Raw genomic sequence first — 26,082 nt, forward strand, 5'->3', positions numbered from 1 at the left:
CAGTTTTGAGAAGTTCATTTTGTCAAAGTCAGCAAGAAGGAAATGCAGTCTCTTTGATAACATATCGATGTGAGGTCTGGGGGTACAGTGAAAGACAGGGATATGAGAAATTCAACTAAAATAACTTTAAAAAGATGGAAGAGAGAACTGTGCCTTGGGAAAACATGATGAGAAAAGTTTAAAATGATATTCACTTGGTTCTTGAAAAGTGAATAAAGATGAAAATGTCAGTAATCGGGTCCTCTGTACTAACGATGGCTGCATCCTAGATCCCCCTTCCTGGTTCTGGTCTCTGAGGAATGGACTGTCCTTTCAACTTGCATTTTCTTAGTGTCTTCTAGATGGAGATAAGTCTGAAAACTCCTCTGATAATTTTTTTTAAGCTTACAAATTGCTTCACAAGTGGGTGTGGAACAAGAAGCGGATCTCAAGCAGGCAACAAAAAACACTCTGTTCTGTACAGCCTAATTAAGAGTGAGCTGGAAAATTGTTCTTGAAATTAAAGAACTGTCACTTTCTAGTTGTACAGAAGTTTTTCTGTCAGCTGAGCCACATGTTGGAAGGTCTTAGTTTATTAACATAAATCAAAACATCTCATGCCCAATGTTTTGGTACGTTCCTTACATAAATAAAGCTGGTCAGAGATCATTTGTACCTATCAGCATTTTTTGCATATTCATAGACCCAAAGAAAACTACCCCTGAATTGCACCTTTTCATTGATGACCTCTGAATTTTCTTACCCACTTCTCTATGCATACAAAAGTACATATTTATGGATGTAAAATAGCTGTGCTTTTATTTTTTTTGTAGGCCATTGGGACTAATAACAGACTATAAAGTTTTGCATCCCAAAGCTACTAGGTCTGATCCAGGCCAGGTCAGTGCAGATTGAAAATTATCTTCTCTTGGCTGTGCAGTGGCCTGCATGAAATTACTTTGGTCTCAGTCCAGCTCCCTGTGGATCAGTATGTACATCACAAAACCTGTTTCTATCAGCAACGACTGGCAAATTTGCTGGCAGACTGAGCCATTTTACCATTTTACCTTCACAAACCATTGCTTCAGGTCAAGCTTGGTGGTGTGGCTGTGTGATCCGTTTCGAAGTCCCTGTGGGAATCTTTCTGGGAACAAACAGCACAGGTACACAGAGCTTGGGGAACAGCACCCTTCACAAGCATTGCAAGCCACCCAGATTGTACAGCAGCTTTCTTAAATAGCGGGTGCCGTTCTGAAAAGTCAATCCATTTCTGAGGTGGCCCTGCCACAGGTAGACTAGGAAACAATGAACATCACCTCAGGGCAAAGAAACTGGGTACAGGCTAAAACCAGTATTTCAATAACAACTCACAAATGGATTCTTCTGGCTCTGCTGTGTTACAGGAGAAGATATCCTATGTTCAGATCCCACCGGGGAGGATCATTATGGGGAGGCCACCTGTGTATTCCCAGGCTTTCAGACTAAGCCTCTTCCCTATTGATTTTTGTATCAATGAACCAGGTGCCTGCTGCCTATTAGGCTTGTTGTTGCTCTCCCCCGGGCGCTCCTCTTGACCAATTAGACATTTCTGCTGGAGCACCGGCTGCCACAGCGTTTAGGAGCCGGTGTTTTCCTAAACCCTGACAGTGTTTGTGGCAGTGCCTGGCCGCATGAGCCGTAATGAAGGGTCTTCTCTCACTTCAGGGCAATTGTTGTATGCTTTTGAGCAGCTGAACCATTGTACTGGAGTATTTAACAAGGTCACTAGATGCACAAGACACAGTGGGTCTCCCTCAGTTGTGCAAACTGCGTCCCTTTCTTTGAATTCAATGGAATTTTTCAGATCCTTTTACAAACAACTTCTATTTCATTTTGTTCGTTTACTCTCTTATCAATGTACAAGCTCCAGAAATTGCCTGTGACAGCTCAAATTCTACTTTGTCAGCCCAAGTTTACCTGAACATGACTGCTAACTTTGGTAGGATTGTCCCAGATATACAAGAGTGGAGTTTGTCTCAGGGACTGCCTCTACTAATGAGACCTTACTCAGTTACACACAGTGTCTGTAATTTGATAAGAACTGTGAGCAAATCCCAGGCATCCTCCTCTTTCTTCTTATATTTACTTTTACTTCTGGGCTCTGCTGCAGTTTTATTTACCTGAATAACTCCAAAGTTTTCCTAAGTGGGTCCAAAGGAACCAACTTCTTATAGAAAGCCTGAATGCCTCTGCCTTTGTTGCTATTTGACATATTTCCTGTTTTTATCCTTAATTGGCGATGTGCCTATGTCAAATTGCATTTCCATTCCTGTAGCCTTATTCAGAATCAGTGGAACTCAATATTCTGTTTGGACTGAGTTATTTGATCTGAATTTTGCAGAAGAATAAACTGCTTACCAATAGCAGTGTCTCTTTTCATCTATTAAGCTTCTAAATGTCTATATCTTTATCCACACTGTCTGTGGGTCTGTGCATAAAAGTGTTGGTAGCTGACTCTCCCGGTAGTTCAAATTGCAAACTGACTTCATTAAAACCACCTAAGTATAGGATTTAAGTCACAGGTTCGTTTTACATTTTATTTTCTTTCTAACTGTACTGTCAAAGAAAAAGACTTTATCCTTTACAATCAGACATGATAAATGGAAAATCCTGGTGTGTTTTCTTATGCCAAAGAGCAACTGAAATTTTACCAGATCTTGGACTCTCTTGCTTTTTGGTTTTAGCAAAATCTGTGAAAGTTTGAAGAGGATGTCTGTTTATCTGCCTGTGTATGATTGCGAGGTTATTTACCAGCTTTTCATAAGGTACAGCACAAACCCCCTTAGCTTAAAGTTGACATTGAATGATATTCATTTCATCCTGTAAAATATCTTTTCTTTTTTAGATGCTTTCATTTTTTTCCCTTTGATCCTTTCACATGTGCTCATGCAGCTCAGAACCAAGGTCAACCACAGGTGTTAGCATCATCAGCCCCATACCTGCATATTTTCCATCCACATTGCTGCTTCTGTGGCTTCAGTGCTCTTAGCAAGAGACCAGCTGAGGATACCTGCTGTGTATCCTCACAGGAGCACATTTAACTCCTCCTGGACTCAGTCCGTCCAGGCTGTGTGAACAAGAGGTCAGGCATGCACTGAGGTACTGGACTTGTTTGGCAGCTTCTGCTACAGAAAGATGCAGGTCTCAGCTAGTGACCACACTGGTGAGTGCAGACAGTGTACATGGTAGGGAAGTTCAGATTTGAAATTGTGCTATGGACAACGGGAAAATAACATTAAGTAAATGCACAAAAGGGGAGTTCTAATTTAATTCCTACCATTCAGGGAAAGAGATCAGGCAATCACAGGGGATAGTTTTCTGAAAAACTTAAATGAGTGCTCAGCACCAGTCAAAAAACAAGTGATAGAAAAGATAGGATAGTTAGAATGATCAGGAAAAGAACAAAACAGGATGGAGAAACCATTTTTGTGGTATTGTGTAAATCCATAATATATCTAAATCTGAAATTACTGCGTACAGTTTGTCTAATTCTTGCTTACAAAGGATATAATGGAAGTAGTGAATGGTGACAAAGATCGTCTTTTATATGGAATAGCTTCTATACAAAGAGTGACTTGATAAGCTAGAACTCAGCTCAGAAAACAGATGGCTGAGGAGGAATACGATAGAGATCCATGGAACTGTGGATGGTGCATAGAACATGAACAAGGAATGGTTATTTACTATTTCTAATAACACAGGAACAAGGGGCAACCAATTAAATGATTGCACAGCAGGTTTAAAGACAAAGATAGTGCTTTTCAGAGAATGCGTAATTAAATTGTGAAATGGCTCCATAAAATGAGAATAAGAGAGTGGGATGATTTTGCTTAGAAAAGGGGTCACCGAGGGTAGATATGTGAGAGGTCTCTTACACCATGGGGGAAGGGGAAGGAGGAATGCACGCTTGCTATTTATCACAGTATAAGAAGTTTCCCAATTAAAAATCAGGCAGTGGATTTGAAGCAAACAAATAAAGATAATTTTTCTCCTTTGTATTTATAATTAAACTGTGGATCTTCTTGCCAGAGGATGTCATAGAGGCTGAAAGTATAAATGATGCCTTTTATTTCCTGGTTTTGCTAATGTCCTTTTTGCAGAAGTGTTCAGACTTGTCAGCCAGAGATCAAATTTGTTATTGAAAAAAAGTCAGGAGGCCGTACAAGTTAGATCTTGGACTGTGCTACTCAGTCTGTGTGGACAGAGCAGAAACCATCTCTGATCTCCAGACAAAGATACTCCCATAAAATAGCTGGTGCAGAATTGTCATAGCCAGCTCTGAATTCTTACTCTGAAGTACACTGCACTGCACTGAAATGCTTCTCCATATTTACAAATGGCTTCCATTTCTGTTAGCCACTGATCTATTCTGCCTAAATCTGGGAAAGAAAATGGTGGAACTGCAGATAGTGTGTTAAAATCATTCCTTTACCATAGTGATAACTCCAATTCAGATGCCTCCATTTTAAAAAGCAGAAGAAAATTGCTTTTTTTGTCTTTACCAGTATTATTCAAGGACTGCTATTTAGTATTTTGCTGTACTGGGCTAGCTTCAGTCCCACAGTTTGGACACAAGTAGCTTGTTGAGTATGTCATGAAGCGCACATGTACCAAGTATATACTTCTCAGACATGTAAGTACTTTTTATTAATTTGAAATAATGCACATTATGCCTGAGCCATTTTACATTTTGGTACATTTAATTGTCATATGGCCATGTTTTCTGGAGCATTTTAGAATTGCAGCTGATCAAAGTTGGTTACAGTAACAGCAATGAGCCCCACAGGTGTTTGACTCTTTATAGCTTCCCCAGAGTTAAGTTTTAAAATACTCTGAGAGCCTACTCCCTGCCTCACCTGAATAAATCTGAAGTGGCTCTGTTCCAGATTTAAATTGCTTTAACTAAACAGAGGACTTGGTTACCCAGCTGGCCCCATAATGTATATTAGTAATCCTCCTGGTACAGACATGATTGACCTGCCTTGATAATATATCTTCCCATTAACTAAATCTAAACCCATGTATTATAGATGTTTTCATTTCTACATGAAATATCTGCTCCATAAACAATCTCCCCAGCTCCACTGTGAACAGAATTAAGAGTTTGTCTCCATATCTTGCCCTTATGTAGCCAGCTGCTGGAGCTGGCTGGGCTCTGCACAACCATCCGATTTTTGAACACTGACCTCCATCATGTTTTTTGAACTGTGCATGGCTATGTTGCTTGTACTCCATTACAGGCTGCCTGTGGGAGGCTGTCCTCTCAGGTATGATGCGCCGTCTCACCAGATGAAATGTCCTGAGGAAATGATGTAGGAGTTGTTTTACCCAGGCTAAATCCAATCTCCTATTTTTGGAGAGGTCTCTCCTGGATAAATGTGTTTTGTGATATTTTATTAGGTAAAAAGTGCTGACTGTATAAAAAAATCTTGTTCAGAGGTTGATCATCTTTTTTACTCTCCACACTACTTTCCTTGTGAATACATTTAATTATATGATGCTGTATTCATTGCCTCGCTGACACTAAAGTGCTCTGCAGTTAAGGCCTAAATACTAAACCAGGCAGATATTCAAGTGGTGTAAAGTTAGTCTAGATTTAGATTTTTTTGCCAGCAGCAGTACTACACTGATTTATGGGAAGCAGGGGGGAGGGTGCTATGTCTTCCCTACAATCTTTATTGAATTATCTTTCTTTTTTCTTAATGCCCATATTTAGGTGACTTGAACAGTAGGAATGGATTTTTTTAATTGCAGGTAACTGACTGATATTGGGCATATGTTTGGTGCAAAATAGAAAACTATTCCCTGGTGGTGAGGGGGATTATAATGCTCACTGACAGAAATCCAACTCAGGTTTGCTGAGTTTTAATATGCAAAATTCAGTTTTTTAAATGAATTTTTACTGGTATTTGTTTTCACTTGGTTTCATGGAGGCAAAAAAACCCTCACAAAGCTAGAATTTGCTGCCTTTATTTGTATAGAATACTGCTGCACTTCATCATCATTTCTACTGTGCCAGAGCATTGTTCATTTTGGATGTAAAAAGCATGTTGGAGCTAAGATGCTGAAGGACAGGAGAGTGGTGAGATTCTGTGCACCTCTACTTCAGAAGATGAGACCTATCTTGCAGACACAGTGTCTCTCAGTTTGCCTGTGTGGGTTTACTGTACATGGATGATGCAGTGCATGCACATGGAAAAAACCTTTTCTGTGCCTGGAATGAGGGCACCCAGGGCCGCTCTGCTACCACCAGTGCAGTCAGCACAGCTCACTGCCGTTACCCCTTTCCCATGAGTGAGTGGAACATATTCAGAGATGAGACCTCAGGACCCAAGCCCTGAATTCCCAGTCTGAAGGAATCCTGAGCCAGTGTGCAATGCCTGACTCCTTAGATGCACAGATCCTTGCATCCTGCATGGTAAATGCCATGGAATTTGGATTTACCATGCTGAAAACCATGAGCTCTGTGCAGTTAATTCCAGCTCTACATATGCATACACGGTGTCCGGGCTGAAAGGCTGCACAAGTTCTTCAATCTTGATATGTACAAGTTATTCTCCAGGTAGCCAAATCCTAATCAAAGGCTTTTCTAAGCTGTGGCCAAAGGCTTCCCGAATGCATCGTCAACGTGATGGGAAAGGTCCCCTCTGGGAAGATGGATGGATAATTGCTCTGAAGTTCCTACTGCCCTGGGACCATAGAATGAGTCCTCCTGGTTTTGAAATAAAAATGACCCAAATACCCTGTTAATGTATCTCAGATCAGTTGTGAGGCTGTGCGATGGGAAACAGAAAAACCCAGATTGGGGAGTGAGAGGCTCTAGGGGCCCAACAGGCCAGAAACAAGAATTGAGTCCAGGTTCTCCTATGGCCTTACTGAGGGACTAACAGGTGTTACACCAGTAATAGCCCGTAGGAGGCCACAGCAAATACATTTGGGTTTATAAAACAGGAATCCACAAAGTTCAGCCAGGTTTTGTAAAAACGATTTGGAAAAAAACAAACAACAGTCACCTGTGGTAACTTCTACTCCCCTCCAGTCAGTGGTGCCAGCTTTGTTTTTGCTTAACAAAGGCTTTGTCTGTAACCAGCCATATGCAATTAAATAGTATTTAATAAAGTACTGTGAGTACCCTCTTTATATACTTTATTTATAATAATTTTACTTACTACTCTCTTTATAAAAAATAGAGTTTCCATTTTGTTTGTATGCATCTTTTGCTGAATACTTTTGATCAAACACCAAATTTAAAAATTATTATCAGGCTGACTAATTTTGAACTTGGCATTTACTGTGAAATTTACTGCATGAATTAGCATATTAGCACAAATTTAGAGGTGAAACAAAATGCTGACATCCATTTGTAAATGTTTGTAAATCGTTAGTTTATAGGAAGCAAAGTGGTAAGTTCTTCCCAGTCCCAAAGGTAGCTGTGCTTGGTCCTTATGGCATGTCCAAGTTTTACAGTATGCTCAGAGGACTGTGATGCCACTGAGGTGCAGATGGCTGTTGGAAGTGCTTTATGATTTAATGAAAGACTTTGGCATTCAGGGCTGCCAGTGGTTGTTCTTTGGATGAGTCATGAGCTGTAAAGTCACTTTTTAAATATAAGAAAGCTCTTTCCCATCCTTTCCACCTTACCCCATCTTATCCCATGAAAAGGGCAAAAGGAAAGGGAGACTGAATAAGGTCATCCATGGTTTCATTGTGTCATTTTAGATGTATATCACACTCTAGCACAGCTACGTCATATAATGTTACAAAGTGGGTAAAGGAGCATTTGTCAGTTCTTAGTAACAGTGACTACCTGCAAACTGAACACTTGGCTTGTACGGGGCACAAGATCCTTCCCCAACCTTTTTTCTGCATCTTATCATTAGCACCAATAATAGCATCTGCAGGGAGTAATTAGTAACACCCAGAGGGGAAAGGAATTCTGCCAGAGGACATCATTATGGCTGTAAAAGTAAAGATGCTGTATAGTAAGGTCATGAATAAATTGTTTGAGTCTAGGTTGGAGGAGAAGACCGGAAAAAGTACAAAGTTTCCTACTGCTGCTAATAATGCTTATGAAGAGCACATTAATTTTTACTGGAACACCATTAGGGAAATTAGTTTGTTCTGACAGTTTGTGTTGCTGGATACCATATGTTTACCTTGAGGGAATGTTTGTGGAGAACCACTTTGGGTTAATTGTAAATGTCACAATCAAATAAGTAAATATACAGAACTGTATCTGTGATCTGCATCAGTGCACAGACACTGTGTACCAGCACACTGGTATGCCACGTAATATGTGTACATATAAATATATACTTTTATGTACTCAATCCATACCAGTCAGCTTATCTGGACACACAGACATCAGGTACAAACAGCACCTGCGTTTTGTCTTTCTGATCTGTTTATCGTGACGTACAAGTGGCACTGCACCATGCCCTTCTCTCTATTTAATGCCTGCACTGTGATCTCCGAGAACCGCACACTGAGCTTCCCTGGTGCTGCTGACAGGTGTTGCACCTCTAATTCATCTGGCACAAAACAGGCGAGGAGGGCAAGAGGGGGGAAATCAGATACCGTGTTCAAAACCTCGGATTAGCTGGAGTCATTACAGATTACCAAAGGTTCAAATATGTTACGTTTCAGTGTTGTCAGTCCCCACTAATAATCTGCAGAGCAGTTGAGGATTTTCAGGACCTTGACAGATTAAGCCTTAAGGACACTCAAACAAACCTGTCACATAGGTCTTTATCATGCAAACTTGAGGCCAAGCTCAATAACAGCCCTGTTAGTCTTCTGCATTGCAGAGGCCTTGAAAAATTGATTTTCTGTTTTGCCACTGACTTCAGTGGAATCAGGCTTTAGCCCTCCAAGGCAAATTTATTCCTGTAGATTGTAGCTACTTCTGAAATTCTTAATTTCACATCCTCAAATAGTCAAACTTCAAGACAGACCAGCTATGGGTGCAGACTTAGCCAGGTGGTGTTAACCATTGCTGGGTTATTAACTGCCTTTATGGTCTGGGATACCCTTTTTTTTTTTTTCATTTGGAAATGCATTTAACAGATTTAAAGGCCTGATCCAAAATGTACAGGAATAGATACAAATCTTTGTATTGAACACTGGAAGAGGATTTTAAAGGGAGCTGGTCATTGTTTACAGCGGGAGTGTATTTTTAACAGAAACAAGAAGGCTAATCTGTTAGCGCAACATTAATCCAGGGAAAACACTTTCTGAAGTGTCCAGAGCTTGTTAACACAGCTAACACCTAAGGCAGCAGTGTGTCTTTAAGCTCTGCTAATATTGTACGATAATAATTTTTGTGGAAGAAAATCTTCTCCTCTCCCTGAACAGAAACACGACATATTATTGACTGCCATCCGGAAAGATGTATGCTCTGGCCCTCATGAGTCTATTAATATTTGATGCTGATGGATGTGAGCTGGCAGCCTGAGTTATTAATGGAGTTTGGTTCCTTGGACCTAACCCTCAATACATAGGGGAGAATCAACAATAACAAGAACTGTATGCCCAGACCTCTCATGGTACTAGGAAAGTCTGTCATTTAGTTTCAGCAACAATTAGTTGGTATTGCTGAAGTACTTAAAGGTATAGAAGGTCATACATGCGGTGTTACTTGCATCACTGCTGCCATTCATTTTGATTTAAAGTTGGCTTTTTAGGGTCCCGGAGATCACAGATCCCCCACCTGTGTCTTTGCTATGTTGGGATACTCCCATCCGATTTAGATTTCAAACAACAAAAGGCTCAGTCCCGTTAGCTTCTAGCAGCTGTGTGTGGATGTGGGACACCCTGTCCTTGGTTGTACAGAGGTGCCGCCTCGCAGATTGGGGCCGGGGAAGCTGTGCTGCAAAGGAGAGGGCAGGAACGTGCTGCTTCACACTCAGGGTGGGGCATTTATGGGAGCTGGGCCTGATAACACATCCCATAATGAGACTTTTTCCATTGATTATGTTAGAGTCAGATTTGACCCCTGGAATTAGGAAATAATGCATTAAATAGATTTCAGGGTTATATTTTGATAAACTGGCCCTTCTAAGTGAAAATTTTGAAGAAAATGAAGCACTTTTGAAAGTTTGTGATGTCCATATGAATCATTCTGACTTGGAAAACAGAGATGTAAAATACCAAGTTATTTATAGCTAGATTTCTTAATATAGCTTTAACATTTTCAGGGGTATATGTTGATTGAATTAGCTACTCCTTCCTATCCTGTACACCACAATCCAGGCATTTCACTACTCTCATTAACCTCCCGATCTTAATAGAAGAAAGAATAATCAACATAAGGAGCACAGCTGTTGATTAATTTTACTAAATAGGATAGAAATATAAAGTACCATATTGCAAGAGTGAAGATTCAATACACAACATTTGAAATCAGTTTAATAGAATATTTAACTCATTAACAACTGGAGAGACGTATTCTGTGGCATTATTCACTTGGGCAGGTGGTGAAAGGGAGGTGGAATTTACATCTCTTTAACAGTACCTGAATGCATTTAATTTCATAGGTCATTCTCCAAAATCAAGTTCAAAATGTTAATAACGGGGTGTGCATTTATAATTAATAAAATCTTAGAGCCAGTGCTATAGTTCAAGTGCATTTTCCTCTTATGTAATTAAGAAGTTAAGTGTATTTGGCAGTTGTCACTCAGAGAGCTCTGAAGGTCTCACTTGTCAAACCTGAGGATAGAAATCTCATTAAGCCAGTTATTTTTTCAGTTAAGTTTTGTTTGCAGAATAAGTGCATATAAGGCGGACAGCCAGACTGACCAACCTCTGTTAGTCCATAAAGTATAGTATATTAAAGTAAATGCCAAAACTCAAAGACGTGTTGAATAAAGATGAAACAGCCTGATGTTTAGCTTGTATAGCTTGGGATACCCCAAGTGTCTGTGTCTGACTGCCCTACACACAGAGTAATTCCACAGAAAACTGGTGAATCCGCACCAACCTGTTGTGCACGAGGCCAGGGAGAACTTACGGCATAACGCGGACTGATCTGCGGCCACGGGGAGGCAGCTGAAGAGCTGGAAACCCACCTTCTGCTTACACCCGTGGCACAGATGCTGTTTTAGTTATTCCTGTTCCCAAGGTGATATTTTAGCTCCACATCACTCTGTTCTACTTTCCTTTTCAAAGAAATTTTCTTTTACTTCTAGATCACTAGTTCAAATCCAGATAAGGTCAGTTGTCATAGAAATTATTAGCAGCACCAGCAGTTCTGTGTTGTACATGAAATGAGTTGGGAGTTTCATTCACACAAGATACGGCTTTCTAAGTGGCACTAATTGGCTGTCTAATTGTCACACGCAGGAGAAAGGCAGAGGATTGATTAGGCGTGGAGACTGAATGTCCCTCTGCCATCCCGCTCGGCTCTGGGTTCCTGTAGCTCATTCTGTAGGCATGCTGGCAGGGTAATGAGGGGCAGCGTGCTTTGGATTTTCTGGCTGTCAAGACAGCACCTTTTACTGCCAGGCCTTTGCAGAGGAACTTGTTTTACTCCACCAAGGTCAAAGATAGCATCTTTTACAAACACTGCTTTCACTCAAAAAATCAGAGACTTGGATTTACTTCTGAGCAGTACGTATTTTAACCGTTTCTTTTACTTCCCCCTAAAACAAAGTTTTTAGTATAAAATAGGATGAGTCATACTGGTGCTAGGCAGAACTGCTACAGTAAGCATATGGGGGTTTATGGTGCTCAGAAATCTGTTCATATTTCCTTTTACTGTCTCAGTGTCTGATGCTGTGATATACAGGCTCCTGGAGGTACTTGCCACGGCATAGGGAAGCTGACATTTTGTGCATTTATCTCCTGATAAATGGATCCTCCTATCAAACAGTGAAGCGTCTCACCTGCAAAATACATTTTGACCAATCTCTTTTCCCCTGAGCTATGGTATAGGTCACATCGAGCAGTGTAGTTACTATTTAACTTAGGAATAGGACAGCTTTCTCTGACATAGAACTAAATTATTAAAGTTTGACTCACTGAAGTAAATTTAGGAGCTAATTTGTGATGTGAAAATCAGGGCATGGAGGAAAGGGATCAAAAATACTTTGTATATGCTAACTTATGCAGACCCAACTGTGGTACTCAGTAAGTAGGTTTAAAGGAATTGCGCTCACATTTTAATTCCCTTGTGGTATCAGATGAACAATATTAGCAAGAACTATGTCTGTCCTTTCAGCCACACAAGCATACGGTGTACTGTAATTTACTGTTGAAATATTCTATACTTCTGTAACATAGAAGTATTTACTCTCCTTTCTCTTGCTTTCCCCACACCTAAAGCAGAAATGGGACAGACAGTTTCTGTGTTCTGCTCTGTGTGCCTCCTCTCTCTGACATACACATCCCTCCTTCAGTGTTTTTCCTAAAGTCACACAATCTCATGCAAACTAATTGAAAACAAATGCGGGTACCAGCTACACATCAAAAAGGTCTAATGCACCTGCCATGTAGTTTTCCTGTCTGCCAGCCTGTGGAAGATGAGCATGTATGAGATCCTTTAGCTTTTCAACAACCCTATTCTTAGAATATATTTTTCCAAGAAATGCAGAGCAATCTTTGCACAGTTTCAGACTGTATATTTTGTGATTAGTGTTTCGTAAGTGATGTTTTGCTTAATGATCTAACATCTGTTCTAGGAGGTTTGTTTTTGTAACTTCCCCACCTCCTGCTGAATGAACGCCAGAAACTTGTCCCTTTCCTCCAAGTCAATCAAAGCACTAATTGCATCATAAACATGGGAAGCAGCGGTGACTGCTCAAGTGGTGAAGACTCAGCAATCAACTCATAACACTCTGTTCACTGTTTCGAAAGAGAAAGACTCCCTGTGCAGAGATGGGAATTTCCTGAAATTCAGATTTCTTTAGCTGACTCTGACTTTTTTTTGGTTTGCAGGGAGATGACTGCACCGTTACCTGCATGGCAGGAACCTACGGAACCAATTGCTCATCAGTTTGTAACTGTAAAAATGATGGTGCATGTTCTCCTGTGGATGGCCTGTGTTATTGCAAAGAAGGTAAACAAAATTCAGATTTAACAATTGTCTGCAATTTGGCATCAATGCTTCTCCCCTTTTGAAGTGGCACAGCTGTGCAGTCAGTAAGTCCACTATTTTCTTGTGCCTGTCGGTGATTCAACAGTCTGCCCAAGTATCAAAACTCAACAGGGGCTTGACTGTATGTTCTGTCTCTGCCCTGAACAGGGGCCAGACTTAACTGCTCTTCTGCAAGAACAGGCCACAGAATTAAGTATGCTAGCAGAGCCAGAGCTCCTCTCCAGAGGAAATGCAAAGCAATCCCCAGACTGCTGGTTTTTTTCTCTATCGCTTGTTGCCTTGTTTCTCCAGCACTCAAAAGCCCCTGTTCTCCCCTCCGTGCCTAGAGTGCCACAGCTGGGCAAGGAAGCAGAGTCTTTTCTTTAGCCCATTGCACTGGGCTCTGCCCAGCCATGGTTATCCTCGCCAGACCTGACCCTGACCTGCAGACTGCCTGTCTGTCTCCACCCTTGAGTCGTTCCCGTAGGTTTTCCTGGTGATGCAGGCTCCTAGCTGATCCCGGCTGCCAACCCTACGCTTGGGGACCGTGGGATGGGTCCTGACTGTATGCCCTTCTGTCCTCTCAGCTCCCTGTCCTCCCTGTACCCTGGCACTGTGACACCCCAGCCATGTACAGGTATCCTCTGTCTCCTGAGCTGGCATGGGGGTTGCAGGATGTATCTGTCTTTTTTCTGGGGAAACAAGAAGTCTTGCCTGCTCCGGAGTCTCTCTGCAAGACTAACCTATTTTCTTCCCACACATATGTCCATAATTCCCTTATGTGCTTGGTAGTGAGCGTAACCCATGTATCCAGTAATCACTTGGGAAATCTTGTACTGCTTCACAGCACAGTGTCTCTTACGTTCTCCGTGTAGCTGTGTCTTCCCCCGGAATACCAACATGAGCTATGCCTGTATGGCATACATAAGCCCTAAACCAGAAGTGAGGCAAATAACAATAAAATCTGGCATTTCAAACATGAATTAATGGATCACTGTAGAACCCCATTTAATGAGGGTGTATAAACCATGAGTTACTGCTCAACTCCATTACATACAGCTGCAGTGTAATGAAAGCCATTGTGTGGCTGGTAGTTAAGATTTGAGCCTTAATGGTTAGAAATGATGGCCTTGGTCTTTTTTTAGGTGTAATAGCTTCTTTATATTAAAGAGCATTCTCAAAAAAAAAAAAAAAAAAAAAAAAAAAAAAAAAAAAAAAGCTAAGAAACAGGCAGTATTAAATGGCAAGTTTCTTGCATTCTCGCTGATCAGCAGGTCTCCAGCCTGCCAGACAGTACTGTGCTCTCTCTTACTGCCCAAGCAGTTCCCAGGGAGGCATCAGACACCTAAATCTGGTAAACAGCCAACACAGTGACACCTATATCGCCCTTTTGTACCTATAGATGCTGGCAGATGAAGTTGGGAGATCGTAATTAAAGGGTCAGTCTGTGACACCAAAATAGTCTTAATTTACACCAAGCTCAGGAGGAAACTGGTCCTAGAATTGAAGAGCTGCAGTTTGAAAGCTGCCATTCTTGCTGTCTCTACTTTGCTTTTTTTCATTAAAACATCCCAAATGCCTTTTCTCTCATATGTTTCTTTAGGGTGGCAAGGAGTGGATTGTTCTGTTCCATGTTCAAGTGGAAGTTGGGGTCTTAACTGTAACCAGACATGTTATTGCACAAACGGAGCAGCCTGCAGACCAGCTGATGGCTTTTGTCTCTGCTCACCTGGATGGCAAGGGGACTACTGTGACCAGCCCTGTCCTGTAAGTACATCCCATCCTGGGATGGTCTTGCATCTCCTTTAAAACCGTAATCCACATAGCTTCTAAATGTGTAGTAGGTCAGTATCTCATTTTGTCTATAGATATCCGAAGGAAATCATGTGTCAATAACAGATTGGGGTTCTAGCAGGCAAGCAGATGTATTATACATTGCATTATATTTTATCAGAGCTGCTGCTGTCTTGTCTGCATTTTCCTGAACATCATTTTTTAAAGTAATTCCTCATTTGTTTCTATATAGAAGTGTTAGGCACTGTGTTGTTTCTATCTTCTCCGTATGTTAATTTAAAAAATGCAACTCAGCATTAAGAGGAACGACATGATAGATGATTTTGCACATTTTAGAATAAAAAACTGATTACTGAGAGACTTTTTTCTTTATATTTTTGGAAGGATGGAACATATGGTCTTAATTGCAGTGAACGCTGTGACTGCAGCCATGCAGATGGGTGTGATCCTGTCACCGGTTACTGCTGCTGTCTTGCGGGCTGGACAGGTAAAATTAGCAATTACCTTTGTAAACCTTGGGGTTTTGATGTTTTGGGGGCTTTTTGGTATTTTGGTGGGTCATTCTGCTTTGCTATTGCATAGCACTGGACTTGTGGCTGCAAACTTTTAAATAATAGATTGAGACAGGATCAGCTGAACTTACCCATATTTAAATCACTTGTGATGGTGACAGTAATTGGCATTCATTAAATTTGTATTCAGATTAGTTGAAGATGGCTCCAATCCTGGAGCCAGATGTTAGCCTTCCCTCAGGAGGGATGCAGATCATCTGGAAATCCTGCAGAGTTTCTCCTTGAATAGCCCTTTCCACGGAGGTGCAGTTGTGGCTACAGTGAATCCTGGGACCATCATACCTGGGGCTGCAGACAGGTGTTTTCTGAATGCTAAGAGTCATTACAGCTGCTCCATCGTACAGAACCCAGTTTTGTCGCAAAACCGTGTCTTTGCACTTTTTCCATTTTCCTTCTTGTCACACAGAAGGGTAGTTAGGGAGAGCAGATTAATGCTGGTCTGACAAAGAGTTCTTGTGATTCCACAGAAGCAGAGAATATTCAAGTGAAGTCAGAGAGTCCAGGCTGGAGATCTCAGTACAATCAGACCTGCACTTGACTCCATATTGATATGTCTCCTTGACAGCTTTTGACAGCTAACATAACAGCAGTGGGGGGCAAGTTATTGACCCAACCAGCATTTCACACTTAGCTGCCTAAAATGCTGGTTAATCTCCCTCAGACCTCTGTAGAGGCCCTGGAGGGAAATAAACTTATATTCTTGCCCATAACTGCAGAACCACCAGTGGCATTGACAATCAAAATGCCTTTATATTAACAGCAATTCATTTGGAAAATGTAATTGTTCTTTACACAAGAACTAGTTGGAAGAACGTATGGAGCATGGCAGGCTTATCAGGCAGCCAGCATATGGAATACCGTCACCTTACCCCTTCATTTATGCCTTAAACTGATGCATGCCTTCTCTTTCTGATGGAGAGAACATCACCACAGCAGCTCAGCTCCTAGAAGCATGAAGCAAAAGCAATGAAATTATACCTAGAACATACAATGGAAAAAATCTTTTAAGAATTAAATAAAATGCAAAAATAGGAAGCTCTACACACTCTACTTTTCAAAGATACTGAGCATGTATACCTGAAAAAGGCATTCTTCCCACAAGAAAATTCACTTTATAAGCTTTTTAATATCCAGTCTTCCAGCTTGTATTCTTCACTCAGTGGACTGCATTCATCTTTCTTTGGGACTCTTTACCATCAATATATCTATCTATCAGGCTTTAAAACTCTACTGTGCATTATTGATGATCATCAGAGAAACACTTGAGAGGCTTTCCTGTAGTCATTGTGAGTTTCTTCAAGGGAGAAAGTGGTTTTTAAAAGTACAGTAAATTAAAGAGATATATTTATACGCACTTACTCTAAATGTTTATTACACATCTTTCTGGATCTAGCATTCCAGACAATACTGCAGAAAATGTATTTTGCAGACAAAGCAGACTAAAGGTGTGGCTATTTCTCAAAGGCATTTCCAACAAATGCCTTATGCTTACTCCCAAGCACATCTGTCAATGGACATCAAATGCACGTACAAATTACTCCAAGTAAAGGTAAGAATGATGTCTGTGATATCCTTTTCTTTTTTTTTTTTTTTTAAATTTCCATATTGGACAGGATAAATGTATATTAACTTGAAGGGGACTAACTGCAAACTAAGCACTTTATCCTTCCGTGTGCCCCTGCAGTTCTGGAACTCCCTTCTTCAGGATCATATTTCAGGAAGGAAAATCTTACATTAGTATTTGAGACCGGGTTGGAGTTGAGATGTTGACAGGGCCATGTAAGGTGTGCACTGGAAATGTTGATAGACAGAGCCATTTGTCAATTCTGCTTCCAATGTTTTTTCCACTTGGCTTAACACCAGACACAAGGATAAATTCTGCTCATACTAGTTTGAAAGTATGTAATTTAAGAAACTCTTCAGCTAGATAATTATATTTTCATATTAAGGAGTTGTGGCATCAGTGAAAGATTAATCTTATCTGTAAGCTGTTGTGAACAGGCCCATAATGTGTACTGCAGTGCATTTTATAAATATGATGTGATAAATAATTCAGGCTTAATTTTTTGCTTTCTGAATTTGGTACTAATTAGGCATGGCCTGAAAAAGATCAGAAAAGTTCAGGTTCGTGGAATATCTGAAGGTTTTCCTGCCCACTCATACCAGACAGAAAATTCACGTGGCTTTCTGAACCTAATAGCCACAAAACTTCATCTGAAACAGCATATTCTGTATGTTCATTCCACATGTGGGACTCCCTCTTGATGTCAGTGTTTTATGTAAAGATCAAGGGGAAGATTGAACCCATTTTCTTTAAAGTGGATTTCAAGATGTTACTGATATAAACCTTCAGAGACTGATAGATGGTAGGAGCATGGAGGAAGACTGGAATGAGAAGAAAAAAGACATGTAAAGAGTGGCTTACAATGTAAGTTAATAGCAGTCTACCATCCTTTTATTATGTTTTGACTGCCACCCATCAGGACTGTTATTCAGGACAGCGTCCTTCGTGTGTCCCAGCTGAGGGAAGGTTATTTTCAGGAACTGAGGGTACCTGGCAGATGGGAAGATGATGAAGAGATTCCCACATATCAACCAGGAGATCACAAAGCTGTGCAAACCAGCTGTATGCATAAATAAGCACACTGGCAACAAGCTGCGTAGAGACGTGCATATACAGTTTCCATTAAGTTCAGTGGGGAATTGCATGTGTGCAGCCAAAGGCAGAAGTCAGATCAGATCTAAAGATGATTGCGCCCTGTTGTTATTGCTGAAAATTACCCAACCAGGTACACAGGCACATTGTATCACAAATGCCTTTGTAGATAGCATGGCAAGCATAACACTGGTACATAAAAGACCAAAACCACATTGGCAAAAAGCTCTCATGCGATACAAGCAGAGTGAAACTTGTTCAGATGTGGGCCAAAATCGAATCTGTGACCTGCTGACTCAACGCAGAGCTGCATTTTCCTCCACATGAAGGAAATGTCAGATGCAATAACAGTAAGGGCTCAGCTTTGCACCGAAGGGAGGTCTCCAGCTTGCACCAGTACTGCATATGCCTAACCTCACATATATAAATAGTACCCCTGAAATCAAAAGAAGATGTGTTCATATCTATTGCTAGGTTAAAAAGCGTAGCCTCCAGCAGGATCAAGTCCTGACTGATTATACTGATTGTTTTCTGAAGATTAATAAGGGTCTCTCTTACTCCAGGTCTGCCACACGTTTTAGATACACAGCGCTTCTGTGCTCGCAGCTCTGTCTGGGTGCTTGTGTGCACACAGATACCTTAAAGCTCCCAACACACTAGTCATCTGTGGAAGAGGTGTTACTTTGTATGCATTCCAGTTAAAATGAAAATGCTTGAAAATGGAGTGCTTTAGTGCTAATTACATTTGGTTAATTAGGGATCTTGCACACACTGAATACACAGAGAGAGTGGAAGTGCAGAAAACCTGCGTGGTGGAGCATTTCCTGAAAGTCCTGTGCGCAAACAGGTCCTAGAGGAGCAGGCATCAGTCTCATCTCGCCCAGACGCAACCTCCTCTCCTGGATGCTCAGTGACAGTGATAAGGTCATAAATTTCAATTAGCGTCCTCTTAGTAAATTACCCGAAACTGGACAGAGTAGGACTGGCTGCGCTGGCAGCCTTGCTGGGTGGGTCAGAAGCGAGGGAGGACGTGGGGAGGCAGTGTTCCGCGGTTAGGTGCAACGCAGCGTGGCTCTGGAAGTTATGGCTCCAGCTAAGCCAAGTGGGTTTTGCAAGCAGAACTGCAAACCCCCTCAGCTTGGTCCTCTCTCCTCAAGGTGGCTGTCGGCAGCATGTTTCGTACCAGGAATGGATTCCTCACCCACACCAACTAGTTATTACTGCAAAGCCTTTAGATGGTTCACTCAGTACAACCCTCAGTAATTAAATTGGTCATAGTTGCTGGCCTGTCCTCTCATTTCTGGAGGTGCTTGACCTGAGCCAGGTTAGCAGGACTCTGGGAAGCCATTGCTCATCCTGTCTCTGAGACCCAAGTCTGTCCGTTTTCACAGTCAGACATCCCGCTCGCAAACAGATTACAGAAAGGAGAGCCACAGGCCTGGCTGATCTTCACAGCAAGCTCATTTCCTCCCTGTAACGAGTCAATGTGCTTCAAGTTAATTGTGGCAGTGTGTATTTTGTTAACCTTTCAGATATTACATTGGTATTAAATAGGAAGCGATCTGCAGGGGGATATATTCCATTCCTGTAAATGTTAAGGTCAGTTAAAATCCTGTTTATCTGAATTTGTTTAATCTGAAATGCTGTCTTATCTGAATCTTGGTTCTGTCTTTCTTTTTTTTTTTTGTATCACACTCAATCACTATCAGTGTAGAACACTGCAGTTCTGATGTTATCTCAATTATCCACTGAACTAGTTTACTCAATAGCTTGTCTGAATATCCAAAGACAAAGTTTATTCACTAGATTTTAACATACCAAAAATGTGTGGGAAGGACAGCATGGTACTATAGATGTGAGATGGAAAATATAGAAGTGTGCATCCCATAGTTAATTATAAAAGAACTCCTCATAGATTTTCTTAATTAATCAGGTTGGCAAATAAAGGTATGAAAATGACACATGCTGGTAAGGAAGAAACATCTTGTTATTGTGTTGGTACTTTTCACCTTCAGGCTTCACTCATGTCTCATATAAGCAGCCTCCCTCTTTGCCATTACATATGGGAAATCAAAATATATATTTCACTGTCCTTTACAACCTCAATAACTTTCATATGTTGCCAGTAACATAAACCCTAATTGTCTCTTATCACATCCAGAAATATTGTACAGTGGTTGTGGTAGTCTCGAGTTGTAGGGATTTCCACGTGTGATTGTATAGGCGAGTTAATGGGGTCAGGAAACGTCAGCTGGTCACAGATAAGGTGAGCTTTGAGGAATGAGACTTTGCGTTTGTGAGAATTTGCAGGCTGCGAGTGACATCTGCACTGTCACTCAAACACAGAAGCATGTTTCTTCCCTCCTGTGGACACATTAATTCAGTAAAACTGATAAGTCTGTTACTCAAGGGAAGGCCTTTTTGAATTTTAAAGAAACAGTGACCACTTTGACAGTGAGCTCTAAGGTATTTTCAACTTCATATCTTCTGAGTTCTTTGCAAAAATCTTTCAAGAAAAAAAGCACCTAACTCTATTTAGCTCCCCATCAAATGCATTTTGTTAGGATTCTTATGACTTTCCCCCATTGCAGCACTATCCAGTTTATAATTTTAGGGCCAGATCCTGTCCTCAGCTGTACTAAGTTGAAGCCAAAATAATTCTGTTCTCATTAACAGATCAACTCCAAGTGCCTACCGATGTAATTGGTAGCTGGCTTTTCCAGACAACCTTAAAACCAGAAAAAATCTAGGACTTGTTCTATGCACCTACAGGTTTTTAGCTGAAGAGATCCACAGTATTTTAGAATTCCTAATGTTGTAGCTTGGGGTTTTTTAAAAATCAGACTTTCGTACTCTCATGGATTCTAATACAAAGCCTAAAATATCAGAATGGAGCAATAGTAAGTTCCTATTAAACATGCATTTTCTAGATGTCTAACCCCATTATCTAAACCATATTTTGCACTTATTACTTTTGGCAGTCTTATCCCAGATTTTTAAATTACTAATTTATTTCTGTGATTATTCTGTATCCTTACATTAGCTTTAAACAGACAGAAAATCTAGACATTTTTAGAGTCAGTCTAAAATGGTGAATTTTAGCCTCTCTTCTGGCCTCTGCCTTTCAAATGCGAAAATCTTTTCCATATGAAAAGGTATGCTTACTCTCCGGATTCGACAAGTGCTCTTTAGTCTATGAATGTAACATAAGCTTATTAGAAATTAGCTTTAATTTTTCATTGACTTAATTTCAAGTGAGTTGATAAGATTTTAATGTCAGGCTGTGCTTAAAAATTCTCTCTTTGACAGGAACCTTTAAGCATGGTTCCTGCTGATATAGGGCTAATTTTAAAAAATATGAATTATGAAGTTATATCAAAGACTTCATTGATATCCTGACATTAATTATGTCTGTGCATTCCTTGGCAGATATCTAGGGGGCTCCAGTTTCTCATCTAAGTGAGGTTTAGTTGTGTTTGTCCTGCGCCAGATTTAGTATATATTTCACCTTTCATGAAATCAATTGGATTTTTGCCACTCATTCAGTGGGTGTTGGATCAGACCCTTAGACTATAATTAGCATCTGCAGTAAGCCTACTGCTAAACTTAAGCATGCATGCACATGATTGCAGTGTTAGTCTTACAAACACAGAAGAGGTACAAGTTTGTTTATCTTTGTATTTATTTGGGGGTTTATTTTCACTTATTAAAGGACAGCTTTTAAATTTATGTGAAAAGATATAGCTTGGATGGCATCCTGGATTATGATAATTTAATCGGTTCTAAAATAATGAAATTTGATGCTAGAGATATTCAACCATTTTCTATTTTAGTGTAGAGGCATTCTATATATAAGCTTGGCTGGGTGTACAATGCATTCACCTATAAATAAATGTGGGCGAGAAGTCGTGAAAAATTATTTGTGAACATTTCAGCAGACTAAATACTGGATGCTGGCATGCTGTGTGTGAAAGAAAAAAAAAAAAAAAAAAAAAAAAAAAAGCCAGCAAGCTAAAATGTTGTATATATGTTATTGGTGAAAGTGTTTGCAGTGCCAAATGTTGTAAACATCTTCCTTCTCATTCTACATGAAGGAGGAAAGGTTGAATTTCAGTCAATATTATTAAACACGAAGGGCTTGCACACATTCAGTTGTACAACAGCACTTGCTAAGCTGTGTTCTTAGCTCATGGCTTAGCTTGGGGGCTTGAACGTTTAAAAGTCAGGAAAGCAATACACATTTTTTCCGCTTACAAGTTCCTCCCTTACCTGCTGATGGTCTGCTTGGATCTTTCCCAGGTTTCTCTTTCTTCCTGGCCTGAAACCATGTCCAGAGTTTGACAAGTAGTAGGAAGGAAGCATCCTAAAGGTGAAGGAGGACTGCATAGGACTTGACTCCTTTCAGTACCATTTTCTTCAAGTTCTGCTCTTTCTGCTAGTGGCAACTTTTCTTCCTGCACTAAGGCACCCTGGAGAATATCCTGTAGCAAAGGGAACCAGGTGATCCTTAATTTTAGCAAACATTTTGACTTACTCAATTTCTTGTGAGGTAGGTCTCTTGCCTCAAAAGCTTTTATTGCATAAATTCCCAGAGTTGGATGATTCATATCTGAAGTTTTCTCTAGATAATTAAAAATAGGGGTACGATTAGTGCTCCACAGAGTTGCATTAGGCTGTAAGTATATTACTTTTGGAAAAACACTTACATTAATGGGTTTATAAATCGCCCATGCAATGATGAGAGAAGAGACAATTTAGAATTTTTCACTTGCAGGAAAAGGCTTATTCTTGATTGTTTAGGACCAGATCATGGAGCTTTCATTTAGACTGATGGGCTGCTACACACAGGAGTTGCCCCTCTGAAGCCCACCAGTGAACAATGCTTAGCAAGGTAGGTAAGGGCTCCACAGCATCAATTTGAAAAAAAATTCACAGTTGGAAAAGCGTTTGTAGAACACCACAAAAGTTCATAGATAATGTGAATGTGGCTGCTGTTATCTCTGTTGAATAGTTTCACTATATAAAAACAAAAATAGCTTATTTGCAGACTGGATGAGCAGCCATCAATTCTTAATGATTCCATTTAATTTTATGAGAGATCCCTTTATGTTTTTTCTTCTATCTGCTGCCCTCCCCAAGCAGATTTTCTTGTTCTTCAGCATCCTTAAATGCTGAGCTGTCATGCATTGTGCTGTGGTGTTTCTGACTGGATCTGAGTCAAATACTTCGGGGTTTGTCTCAGGTAGGAATAATTATGAAGATGCAAAAAGTGATAGAAAAGCATCAAGTATTCTTTATGAACTCTTGTTCATATGCTGTCATAACGCCTTCTGAACAGCTGATCCAGAGCTGATCGGACAGTTCTTTCTTAGGTTCTTATTCAAATCTCTTTTACATTTTATAGACTGACGCAGCAAAATAGTCACTATTTAGGAAAGCACGCTGATCTAATCTTGAATACAAAGTTGATTTAAATACAATTTATAGGGAAAACATAAGTGTAACATCAGTAAGAGTACTGGGGAAACAGAAGAAATAGAAGAGAATAAGGTTAAAGAAAATGTGAACGTATAATTATAGAAATCATTAACAGAAATAAATGTAGGAATTGGGAGGCCAAGGCAAGACCTCCAGGTGACCTCAGTGGACTCTGGCTCTGACCCTGGCATGAGAGCCCCTTGCCTAGGAACCCCTCGGGGCTGACGGCTTGGCGGGAGATGAGCTACGGCTGCCGAAGGGATCACTGCAGACGGGACAGTCCTGCGTGAGGGAGATCGCATGAAGGACTGGTCTATTCCATAGGTCACATTCAGTGATACATTCCCATACCCCTTTTCACTACAGTCAAGTGCTTGCTGGCCCGCTTTCTGCAATGACTTATCTCATATAGCCTTGCAGCTATAACTATTAGGCTATTTTCTTCTATTAAAGTGGTATTGCTACTGTTGTGGTTTTGCCACTATGTACTGTGTCAACATGTAGACAAACCCCCATTAAGAATTCGTATTGCCAGGGACAAAAGCTACCAGGCATTCCAGATCAAAGCCAAGCATGACTCACCAAACTTGAGGCCTCCACTGTATTGCCTGAATAAATCCAATGCCTATTTATGCATAAAAAGCAGTTCTTTCCAGAGCTATTCAAATGCCAGAAATAAGAGATTATTATGACTTCATGTCATGTTGAAAGACAGGTGGAGGAGAGCACAATGTTTGTGTTGGATTCAAATGTCTGCTGAAATCATTCCTGTCATTGCTAATTGATGTTGCATCTGTCTTTAGATTGTGACTATTGAAAAAAAAATGCTGAAGATCTTATTCAGAGAAATAATTACAGTTGTACACTGGTAGATATAAAATTAAAGTACATGGGGGGAAGGGAGCTACATCCTATAATTTACCAAATTCCTAAGTCCCTGAAAAATAATTAGATGCTGGGCAGCATGCAGGCCCTGCTGCACAAGCTGCTGTCAAGGGGATAGCAGTGGTCAAAAATGGGCCTCTGGTTCTCATTTATTCCATCCAGTTTTGCTTTTCTATTGTGTTTGGTGTATTAGTTCCCAACTATCTAGGGACAAGACAGAGAAACCATGGCAGGCTTTATGAGGAGCTAGAGTTGTAATCCCCAAGCATGAGTACAGTTGCACAAGTAAGCTGGAGAGGGGAAAAAAGGGAATTCTGCTTATGGCTGGCTTTCAGGAATTTCATCCTCCAAAGTCCTTCAGTGTGGTATAGTTACAGGCACTAAATCTCCACTACTTTGACAAACTTTCATTGAAGCCATTGAAGATTATTAATGGAAGCAGTATATGAAGTAGCTCTTCAACAGATGTCTTACATCCCAGTTGTATAGCTTGGGTTTGTTTTTTTCCTTTTTCTTGCTCCTTTTCATGTTGGTTGTGTGGCTGTTAGCTGAATCCATCACAGCTTGATTTGTAAATTTTAATACAAAGAACTGACTTCATCTGGTAAAAATTTATGCTGCTCCATGTAAGCCAGACACAAACTTATATCATATTGAGTCACCAGACACACACTTCTCTAGCCACTATGGAGCAGAGCTGGACTACAATATATGATGTATATAATAACCATAAAACATACATGACTTGAGTTTCTGTCAGCCAGAGCTCTTGCCAGGCACACATCCTCCTCTACCCCTGCCACTTTCCTTTATCAAGATATCATCTTAGCTCTGCATTGGAAGATCTCTGCACCACCCAGCTGCTTCACCCTTGAGAAGTCTGTGCTTGGGATACACCAGATATTCCCGATGTCCCGGGCAGCAGCTGTTTTCCCACTATCCTGGAAGGGCCCCTAAGGAGAAAGAGCTTGGAACAGCTCTCCCATGTAGCTGTCCGTTAAAAGAGTGCAGTCAACACTGCCCCGGTGGGCTGAGTTCATTCCAGATGGTGTTTTTCACAGCATACACAACAGCGATCCGGGCACTGGTTTTCCTACCCACTGTGTGTGCAAAGGAAGAGGGTGTGGGGAAGGGGGAGTGAAGCCATTCCTGGGACTGTCAGCTAAACTCCAGGTACAGAGCAGTCCAAAGGAAAGCAGCGAAAATCCTACTGGAGAGCAGACAGTGTTTGCAGGAATCCAGCACCCCGAATCCACACGGGACACGGAGGTTTCATGGCTGCCGTTTCACAGGCTGGATTAAAAGCCACAGCTCTGGCTTACTACATGAAGGTGCAAATGTCCTTTGTCCTTTATAGTGGGTAACTATAATTTTATGTAAGTTATGTGAATTTCGTTTACAATTCACCCCCAGAACATTGTTTAAGAAGGTCTTGGAAGTGTAATTTCATAGTAGTATCTGCAATTGTGAACCACAGCCTCAGGCAGTAAGATAATTTCCTGGTATCTAGGCAATAGAGTTTATGTATAGAACTGCTTGCTGCGGCTTCAAGGACTTCTCTGATAGTTCTTTCTAATTTCTACATCCTGCTTGTGAAACAAGGAATT

At 40.7% G+C, this 26,082-nt stretch overlaps 1 protein-coding gene across 9 annotated transcripts in view; it reads left to right on the forward strand.

Annotated features, from left to right (window-relative positions):
• MEGF11 (multiple EGF like domains 11) overlaps positions 1-26,082 on the forward strand; it is a 292,920-nt gene that overhangs the window by 218,609 nt on the left and 48,229 nt on the right. For all 9 annotated transcript variants that reach the window (XM_026856302.1, XM_026856305.1, XM_026856308.1 and 6 more), the window contains 3 exons: positions 12,952-13,072; positions 14,694-14,857; positions 15,269-15,371. In XM_026856302.1, coding sequence (XP_026712103.1) covers positions 12,952-13,072; positions 14,694-14,857; positions 15,269-15,371 — 388 coding nt within the window. The remainder of the gene's footprint in view (positions 1-12,951; positions 13,073-14,693; positions 14,858-15,268; positions 15,372-26,082) is intronic.

This window comes from Athene cunicularia (genome assembly GCF_003259725.1).
Source record: "Athene cunicularia isolate RWA chromosome 10 unlocalized genomic scaffold, athCun1 chr10_part1, whole genome shotgun sequence".
Taxonomy (NCBI): domain Eukaryota; kingdom Metazoa; phylum Chordata; class Aves; order Strigiformes; family Strigidae; genus Athene; species Athene cunicularia.